The sequence below is a fragment of the Porites lutea genome, chromosome 8, assembly GCF_958299795.1.
Source record: "Porites lutea chromosome 8, jaPorLute2.1, whole genome shotgun sequence".
Lineage (NCBI taxonomy): Eukaryota > Metazoa > Cnidaria > Anthozoa > Scleractinia > Poritidae > Porites > Porites lutea.
Genome location: NC_133208.1, coordinates 945,001 through 955,000, shown reverse-complemented (window position 1 = coordinate 955,000; position 10,000 = coordinate 945,001). Strand labels below are relative to the sequence as shown.

At 39.6% G+C, this 10,000-nt stretch overlaps 1 protein-coding gene and 1 long non-coding RNA gene across 2 annotated transcripts in view; both read left to right on the top strand.

The window, feature by feature from the left end:
• Window positions 1-862: 862 nt before the first annotated feature.
• Window positions 863-2,468, top strand: LOC140946975 (uncharacterized). The gene is made up of 3 exons (XR_012166893.1): window positions 863-964; window positions 1,559-1,678; window positions 2,278-2,468. It is a non-coding gene; the product is annotated as an uncharacterized lncRNA (long non-coding RNA).
• Window positions 2,469-5,018: 2,550 nt separating this feature from the next.
• LOC140946970 (lipoxygenase homology domain-containing protein 1-like) overlaps window positions 5,019-10,000 on the top strand; it is a 5,956-nt gene continuing 974 nt past the window's right edge. The window contains exons 1-5 of the mRNA XM_073396060.1: window positions 5,019-5,228; window positions 6,851-6,992; window positions 8,421-8,532; window positions 8,882-8,969; window positions 9,556-9,675. Coding sequence (XP_073252161.1) covers window positions 5,165-5,228; window positions 6,851-6,992; window positions 8,421-8,532; window positions 8,882-8,969; window positions 9,556-9,675 — 526 coding nt within the window. The 5' untranslated portion in view covers window positions 5,019-5,164. The remainder of the gene's footprint in view (window positions 5,229-6,850; window positions 6,993-8,420; window positions 8,533-8,881; window positions 8,970-9,555; window positions 9,676-10,000) is intronic.

Here is a 10,000-nt window from a genome sequence, read left to right as displayed (position 1 = left end):
ATATTTTTCTGCAATGCTGCATCACGCTGGGCCCAGCTCGTTAGTTTTGTTTGGGGAATGTTAAATTATTACGGATAGTGATTTACGGGTCGTGTGTACTCTTGCAATAAAAAGTGACACTGAGTAGAGCGGACGTACAAGGCAACTGTAATATCATCACGACTGTGCCATTCTTCGGTGGTCCAACTACACTACCTCTTGGGTCTTTGGCTGTGCGTTTTGCGATTACTGGGAAGCCTTCGCAAAACAAAACAAAACAGCAAAACAGCAAAACCTGCTCAAGACATTGAAGACTGTTGAAACGTACAACAAATGTCCAGTCTTGAAAGATCTTCACTTCAATTAAAACTCTGTTGCCTTCGCATAGATCTCTGAGATCTTTAAAACTCTCTCCGCAGCTGATGATTTGATTCTCGAATTAGCATCGGTCTGTTGCTTTTGCGTTTCCGGTCTCATTCACTTCTGTCACCGAGTGATGCAGTTCACAGCGAACGAAGACACGTGGTACAAGTTTCCTCCCTTGTCCTTTCTTTTACTTGGCACTTCGTGCCTCGGTCGCCCTTCGGGCGACGGCCTTCGGTCACCCTTCGGGCGACGTGCCCCTCGCCGGCGAGACTATGGCTTGCGGTCATCGATTTTCAAAAGTCGATCATCGTTCAGACTGATCATCATTAAAGATGCCATTGGGCTAAATAATCGTGCTAAACGACTCTGGTATAGACATTTTTCAAGGTGAGACTTTAAATAAGTAATTCATTTATTCACACGAAACTCCTCTGGACCCTGTGCGCTCACCTGCAATGAAGCACAGTTGAAAAATTTAGCTTCTAAAGTTGGATATTTACATGTATTCACTTATATTCTGCTTTGTTCCAGATTGGTGTGAAACCTTCGTTTGACGAAAATTATTTGACGTTTTATTATAACTATTTTTTACCGGCCTATACGTGGATAGAGTTCCCCAGTAAGTAATTAAATGTCAAAAATAATTGTTCAGCCAAAAGTTCGAAAAAAGCTATCAGTATCCAACTCAAAATTATTGTTCAATAATAAATTTCTATGATTTGAAGTATTTTAATTGGTGGCCAAGAAAAACTTAAATTCCTATTAAAGTGGACTGTTTGTAGTCTTCCATTTCTCTGTAAGATCGTTAAGAAAGAGGCTTAATGCAACTGGCAGGCATCTTGGTTCCAAATGAGAGTGTAACTTTGGGAAGAGGATCAAATCTACCTAAGGGTGCGGCCAGGAGAAGCGGTTTGCGGGCTGGCAAGAAAAATCTTTTTTTTTTGTACGCAGCTCCTTAAGCGGTGAAGAATTCAATGAAAGAAGACGAAGAGAATGGAAAAAACTCAATGGCAACTCCTTTATCGGAATTAAAATTATTATAGTTCTTTTTGCCTACCTGTCTTGGCAAGATATCTTTTAATACGTGGTCAAATAACGCTTAAGCTTCGCCCAGTTTGTGGGTTTTAAATTTCTTATTTTCACATGTTTTAGCCGGGTGTTACCCAAGCGAATACTGTCGAGGTAAACTTATCACAGAATAATTTCTTCTCAGGAGCAACATGCTTGGGAACAAATGAGGCTTGCTATAAAGAAGCGGCTGCCTGCCCAGCGGGTACAAAGGAGAATTCTGGGAAAGAATGCTTCTTGAAAACTTTAAAGTGTTGTATCACCGGTAAGCTGTTAGTAATGAGACCCTTATAGCTGGTTAGTCATGAGGAACAAAAACTGTTAAGGACTAAGAAACGACCTGGGCGACAAGACTCTCCGAAGCAAGGTCCCCAGTAGAGTTCTTCAATCCTGTAATCTTGACTCAAAATTTCGTGCAATCCCGTAATCACGAGAGGTTTTTTTAGCATCCCACCTCCCGCCCATATTTTCAATTCCGAAACTCGCCCTGATTTTGCTTTCAAATCCCGAATCCTGAACTTCAAATAAGGGAAATCCCGAAAAACGTATTAGGGATCCTCCAGAGCAGCGTGGTACTTCAGTTCTAACAAGTCAACGTGACTGATCAGTAACAAAGGACCCATTCTCATAAGAGAGGAGATACCTTAAGATTTGCTACATAATAAGCTTCAGATTAACTTAAGAGTTACCTAAGGCGCCATTAAACACGGCTGATACTCTTTCTGGTAATGTTATATACGCAAATATAAGTTTGATATTCTATGCACGCATGCGCATGTACAGTTGGTGAAAGACCAAACTTTAATCCACATTCTGTTTTTTTATTTTGTTTTGTTTGTTTGTTTGTTTGTTTTTTTTTTCCAGAAACAGCTGCCAGTGAAACGAAAGAGACTGAGTAACGTAAGCTTGTTAATTTTAATCCGTAAGGGATAAGACAAAGAAACTGGAAAGCGATTCAGTTTAATTTCCATGGGGTTTCAAGCAAGCTTAAGGGTTATTCTAAGGGTGAATATATGATTTTCTTGAAGGTCATCAATAAACCAGCATTAAAAAATACCGACCGTCAGTTATAAAAATGCTATACAAGTTATAAGTCCTTTAACCGGTCCAACACATAGATAGAAAACAGGGGTACCTTAAGTAGCGTCGATAGGATCAAAAAAGAAAGCTCAATGAGAGAAGCGGTAGGGACTGCACCCTAGACGCAACAAAAGAGCGGTTGGCTTTCGAAAGCAACGAACGTACGGAAACGTACAGTGAGTATAAGTTAGTAAGTTGGCTGTGCCACTGCGGACCGCTGGGGGCACATTTTCCTCCTCTTATAATGCAAACAATACTTTGATGGTACGAAACCCAGCAACCATTCACGAACTAACAACCACAGTGGAACAAATAGTCTCACTCAGTAAATTGACTCTATCGCCTGATGAAGACCTGCAGTACGCGGTTGTATGAAACGTCGCGTTTAAGGGAAAAAAGGTGAGTAAATATTGAAGCGATGTCATAAATATGGCTAAGTTTTTGCTCTGGGACTTCCTATTGTCTCGAGTTTAGCATGACAACATCAAATCCCGATGCAGCACGCGAGAATTTACCGCGCTTGGTTGTCAGTAAAGTAAAGACCAGACCCGTACTTTTGCTCTCTCATCCGGGACATATTCTCCATGGCTACATATTCATATTCTGGCTATCATGGTCACCAAAGCAACGCGATCTTAATGTATTACATTATCGCGGTTTATACATCTGCCAGCATAAAATTGTACTAAAAATATTAGTTAAAAGGAAAAAAAAAGAATCCAGCGATAAAGTTTGGGACAATAAACAGGTGCAAAGCTAATTTAAAGAATCTGCGGAAGAGTGTTACGCTGTCGTTGCAAGAAATAATTTACCACGACTTCTTTTTCTTTCATGCATCGCTCACTTACCGTTAAGAGATGACAGCAAAATTCTGGCTTAAAACTTGACTATCGTCAATCCAGTCTACAATTTTTTAGGTACAAAATCTTGCTCAATTTCTGTTTAATCCACCGTTATACAATTATCGATTATGACAAAAGTTTTTAAGGAAATGTTATGTACGATAGCATACTTGCATGGGACATTAAGCACTTCGTTTTCATTGGACGTACAACTTTAAAATATGATCATGAGTTAATTTTTTTTTGTCACCTTATAAATAAAATGCATTTGAATGTTATAAACTCATTGTGAAGAGCATATCTGCACTGCGAGGACCGAAACTTCCACTACTAATTTTGAAGCATCTAACAGGAACAGGTAAGTTCACAGTTTAAGGGTAAGCTAAACTCCACCACGTTGTAATTCTTTGACCGCCTTTTTAAACAAATGGAAACTTTTCCCTTTTTAAATTTGTTGGCTTACACCTGTTACACTCTAGCTAATCGCTTTCTTACGCATACGCGTCCTGAAAAGTTAAACCAACCACCTTTTCCTCTTTTCCTTTTTATTGACAAAACAAAACTATGTAAGTAGCTAAGCAATTTCAAGCGTAAACTAAACCTCAGGTATTCCATGTAATGGTCAGTTTTATCCGTTGTTTTATATGTAATCATGTAATTACACAGGTCTGTATTTCTTGTTTTTTTTTTTTGTTTGTTTGTTTGTTTGTTTGTTTGTTTTTTCAGTGATACGTATACGTTTCTCTGCCGTGTAATAAAGCATCACATGATTTAAAAAAAAAGTACATAGTCGAACTTCAATTCAATTAGGCCGTCGCCCTCGGGAAACGAGGCCGTGGTGGACAAAATACAGTGATTTGCATGAAATTGTCCCTCACCCGAGCCTTGTCCTCACATCTTTATGTTTGATCACGGGAGCGTTCTTTTAAAAAAAGAACATGAACAAAAACAAGAAAGAAAATGATATGTTAACTGCAAACATGCACTGTAAGACGATACATGTACTTACATCGGACTGACAAGTTCTCAACTTAATTCGACTTGTAATTCCGTGTAAACATAAAACGCCTACCCGTCTGTTTAAAGAATTGTCTTAGCAAGGAAGAATTTTATATCTTACTACAAATGATACGTTCCGCATTTTTAGTTAGCTCGAATCTTTCACATTTTAAAATCGAAAAACAGTGCGGCGAAGTTTTTGCAGTTACTGCCATAACTAGAACCCTAACTCAAATTTAAATAAAGTCAAACTGAAATGAATAATTTCTGCTAGGAGAAAAAGAAATTATAAAAACAAAAACAACTACAACATATAACTTGTGGAATGTGTGTCAGTTATGACTGGATTTTAGTTAAATTATATTTCTATGTCATTACTGACAATTTTATTATACATTTTTTTCCAAATTAATGCTCTCATATCTGTTATCTGCCCTTCAACTTTACCTTGTCTACGATTCTTGATAAGTATGCTCCTCTTAAATATCAAGTCAATAACAATTGGTCCACGTGTTCTATGGTTTAGCGACAGCATTAAAGCTACAAAGTGCCATAAACGGTCTACCGAACATAATTGGAGGCGTACTTCCTGCCGACTTCAATTTATTCAAAGTCAGTAGGAATCGACTAAGTTTTCTGATAAAAAAAATCCCGACAGGAGTTTCATTTTGTCAGTGAAAATAGCCCCAATCAGCAGAAGGTGTTCACAATTAGTAAAAAGCTGTTGAACATGCAAGAAGTTAACGATACCTTGTTCCTTAAACTTTCAAACTCTGAACGACGGAAGAATAAATTTGTTTGTCTTATTTTTTTCAGTTTGTCTTTAAACCATGAAGTACTCTCTGTTCGCCCTGTTGGTTGTTATAATTTCTTTGACTCATGCAAAATTAACTGGTAGGTACATAACTGAAATTTCTCGAGGGACACTTTCATGTTAGAGGGGAGTAGGTGCCCCTATGAGTGTGGGCGTGGACCAAGTTTTTCTTACCCATCTAAGATACCATTCTCATACAGACAGTTAAACAGGAGCTATAATAAATTTAATACGATAAAAATTGTCCACTTATGCTTCTTTATTTCTACAAGCACAATCTTACCTGATAGCTATCGACGTAATATTTTGTCTTTCCATCCTAAACACCCAAAGAGATATACCAACTTTACACACAGAAATGAGAACAAGGGGCGTGGCTACCCGTACGCACGGTACGCACGCGCATTCCTGAAAAAGTCGAAGGTAAAAAATAAAAAACGATAATAATATAGAAAAGAAATTATGTAAAAGATGATTATGAAAAAAACACAGTTTCACTCAATTTATTCATTCTCAATCGTAAACAACGCCCAGATAGCAAGCTTGCGTGGTATAAAGTGTGAAATCGTTGTTTTCACTTCGGCCTGTCTTCGCAGAGGACTTAACACGGCAAAATTAAGCAAACGTCAAATACAGGCGTTCATATACAACGTGGTAAGCAGAAGTAATTAAAAGTAAATAGAAGTCTGAGATACTAGCTTGTAAGCTTAATCAATAATGAATGATTTAGGTTTTTCAGTCGATGATCCAAAAAAAGGCGCAATAATTTTACAACTTACGTCCTTCCATCACTTCATATACAGTAAAAAAACGCTTAGCATTAAAACGAAACCCCACCTTTAATCAAGGAACCAGAAAAATATTTGGGGCTTTAAGGAGTTTGGGGGAGGGGTTTTGGAAATTTGTGGGTACCTCTGGAAAAATCCCGGCTACGCCCCTGAAAAACCGTGCCTGCTCGCTCCACCCCACCCCCCCGGGGGGCTCCGCCCCGAGGTCCAACCCCTTACCCTTTTATATACCATATTTGACAGAAAGGAGACCCCTTTCGTATACCTTTCATTGACAATGGCACTCATTTTACTGACATAGTTTATAACTTTGTATCTAGCCTGTTCCAGGCGTTCAGATAGTGGGGAGCGGTGTGAAGTAAAAGGGAGCGCGAAAAAATAAAAGCGAGGGAGGAGGAGAGGTTGGAGAGGGAACCCGCACCTCTCTCCCCAGTCCCCCTCTACTTTTCATCGCTTTCTTTACTTCGCACCGCTCTCCACTATCTGAACACTTGGAACAGGCTACTTTGTATCTCTCTTAACTGCTATAAATGTGCTGCCTTTTAAATATGAAAAAATCACAAAACCAGAAAATTTTCTCGACTTTTTCACATCCGTACAATCCTTCTGTAGCCCTTGTAGGTCATAGTAGAGCCGGAATGAAATGACAGATTTCCCTTCCCTTTCGTATGTCTGAGACCTGACAAAGGTACCCCCCTCGGGCAGAGACTTCCAGTATAGGCCACTATAGGGCGTACCCTTTGGAGCGGCCCCACCCCCCCCCCCCCCCCCCTTCCAAAAAATTATATATGAACTTTGAATGAATTACTTGGGCAAGTGGTAAGGTTACTAACAAAGCAACTCTTTTTTATTTTGTATTCCTAACAGTTTAAGATGGCATCAGTTAATAAGGTACTATATTCTTCTAACTTCAGAGTACGATATTAAAACCGGTACTTCAGATATTGTTGGAGCTGACAGTAACGCCAATATTTGGATCATAATACGTGGCGTGAAGGGCGTCACTAGGAAAATACTCTTGGATAACCCTGAGAAAGATGACTTTCAACAAGGAAGGTAAGTCTCGCACGTTATTGTGACCTTTAACTCACAATGATCATATATTCGGGTAATAAAGGCATGATATAATTCACCACTTTCGAAACGAGGAGGAAACTCGAATAAGTAAATTTTCAAAAAGACTTGAAGGGCTGTTACAGGGAACAGGGATAGCTGACCGGCGCGTGCCCAGCAGAACAATCACAGATAGAATTGCGAAACGCATTTCGACTCCCTTCCCCTTCTCGTTTCAAAGTGGTATAATTTCAAAACCAAAGATCACTAAAGTGGAGAGTCACATATTGGATAGGTGTTCATACTGTACTGGGTGGCTTTTGGTGTTGGTACGAAAAGCTATAGTGTAGGGTAAGTACAGAGGTACAGAAGGCAATTTTCCTCTAGGCTGATCGATCATCAACTGTCCTATACAAGGACAGGGTTGCCTAAAAGCCAAAAAACAAACGCTATATCCCTTAGAATTTGCAAACTAATACCCACAGCATTTATTACAATCTCCTTTATGAATAGGGTGAAAGAGAAATAATGAGAAAAGATCGCATATTTTCTTATCTAATATGAATCATTGACTTAATTTCAGATACGCACGTGTGGGCAGACACAACCTGAATTTTCTTTAACCCGTTAAGCACCAATATCAACGTATAAATTCTTCATACTGATCTTCATACTTTTCTTTAAAGAATTAGTTGAGAGAGTTTGTCAACAGATCAAAGCATTTTCTCGTTAGTGATCATTTTATTGCCTCTCATAATCATTTCTCTTAGTAACATATGGATATTGTCAGGAGAAAATTGATGTTGGTCACTGTTGAGACTTAAAGGCCTAGGGTTGACTGCTTAGTTGATCATACCAAAGTTTTGTTTTTCCCGATCCCACCGAAGAAGCACCACAGTTTAATCTCATCACAATTTCTTCTTTGACTGATTCCTTCATTAACTGAACTGAAGTCTACTGAGCAATTTTTCTCAAGAGGCCAGAATCAATGCAGATTTAGAGGGACAGAAGACGCTCTTGCGTAGTAAAAGAGTTCAACTTCCACGGGATTGGCCCTGTACACTAACATGGCCGCTATTTCATTGTTTCGAAAAACAAATATGGTCGCTGTAACTTCGTCTTTAAACGCTTTCCAGGCTAGTTTTCATATGATCATCTCGCAACTTTTCAATTGTCGTTTCGTTCCGTGATGGATGGAAATTGTTCCGTTCCGTGATGGAAACGAATACGAAGATTTGATGGAAACTTAGTCGGAAATGTCTGCCGTCTCCACCCCCTACCCCGCGGGGGCGCGGGAGTAGAGACAGGGGGGGAGGGGACTGTGGACGGCCGACATTTCAGACACGGAAGCCAGGCTAATAATAACCTTACGATATCTTGGTTTAAATTGATAAATTTGTAAATTTCAATTCTTTTCAAATTTCCCTGTAGTGTAGACGACTTTAAAGTCTATGCCGAAGATGTTGGAACAGTGCTCGGATTTGAAGTTATGCGTGATGACACGGTATCTAATGGCGTGTCTGCTGCATGGGGATTTGATTCCGTAAGTGATTACATTCAAACCATGGTCACCCTTGGGAAATGGCCAACTGATACTGATTGACATGTTTAATGCAGGTTCCGGGGGTGCGTGTTCTTGAAACGTGCCGTCCGTTACAAATTAAGCCGAGTAGCTCTGGGGACGAGAATGCGTGTATCTCGGATAACAACAAAACAACTGCGCGTGCTTACGATCGTACATGCGAAAAATGATTCTGGATATTTTTTTCTCTATATATAAAATGATACTGTGTTTTCTCGCTGACGCTCACCTGCAATGAAGTACAGTTTAAAAATTAAGCTTCTAAAGTTGGTTAGTTACACGTATTCACTTATAGTCTGCTTTGTTCCAGATTGGTGTGAAGCCCGCGTGGGACGACAAGTATTTAACGTTTTATTATAACAATTATTTACCGGCTTATACGTGGATCGAGTTCCCCCGTAAGTAATTAAGTATGAAAAAAGTTGTTCAGCCAAAAGTTCGAAAAAGCCACCAGTACCCAACTCAAGCTTATTATTCAACTGATTAATTCCTTTGACTTGTTAAAAGTCAAACTGAGCAGCCCTCTTCGAGATGCCAAAAATAAAAAGAAAAATTCAAGATTACTTTTTCCCAAAAAGTTATAGTCTCCTACGAAATCGTTTTTGACGAGACAAAACGGCTGCGAAGTAGGCTAAATACGTTATGACGCCAGCAGTAGGGCGCACTTACAAAGATTTTTTTTCCATATGAAGTATTTTAATTGGCTGCCAAGAAAACCACCTTAAATTCCTATTAAAGTGGATTGTTTGCAGTCTTCCATTTCTCCGTAACATCGTTCAGAAAGAGGCTTGAAGCAACTGGCGGGCATCTTGGTTCCAAATAAGAGCGTAATTTTGGGAAGAGGATCAATCGCAACTCCTTTATCGTAATTAAAATTATCATAGCTCTTTTTGCCTACCTGTCCTAGCAAGGTATCTTTTTAGCCGGGTATTACCCAGGCGAATACTGTCGAGGTAAACTTATCACAGAATAATTTCTTTTCAGGAGCAACATGCTTGGGAACAAATGAAGCTTGCCATAATGAAGCGGCTGCCTGCCCAGCGGGTACAAAGAAGAATCTTAGGAAGGAGTGCTTCCTGAAAACTTTAAAGTGTTGTATCACCGGTAAGCTGTTAGTAATGAGACCCTTACAGCTGGTTAGTCATCAGGGGCGTAGCCAGGATTTTTCAAAGGGGGGGTCACAGAGGCTACTCACCCGCTGCTCTCCCTCGTGTATCAGCGGGCTCAGTCATATTATAGCGGCATGAAGGCCCATATTAACTAAAGACAAGAGCACTTGACGAAAATACTTTACAAAAAAACAAATTTTAAAAAAGTGGGCTTTTCAACAATGGCTTTACGGCCAAGATATTGTCATGGCGTTTTCGCCACCTGAATATTGTAGGTTGTTTGCTCAAAAGAAGGCCTACCAAGGGGGGTCACGGGCACC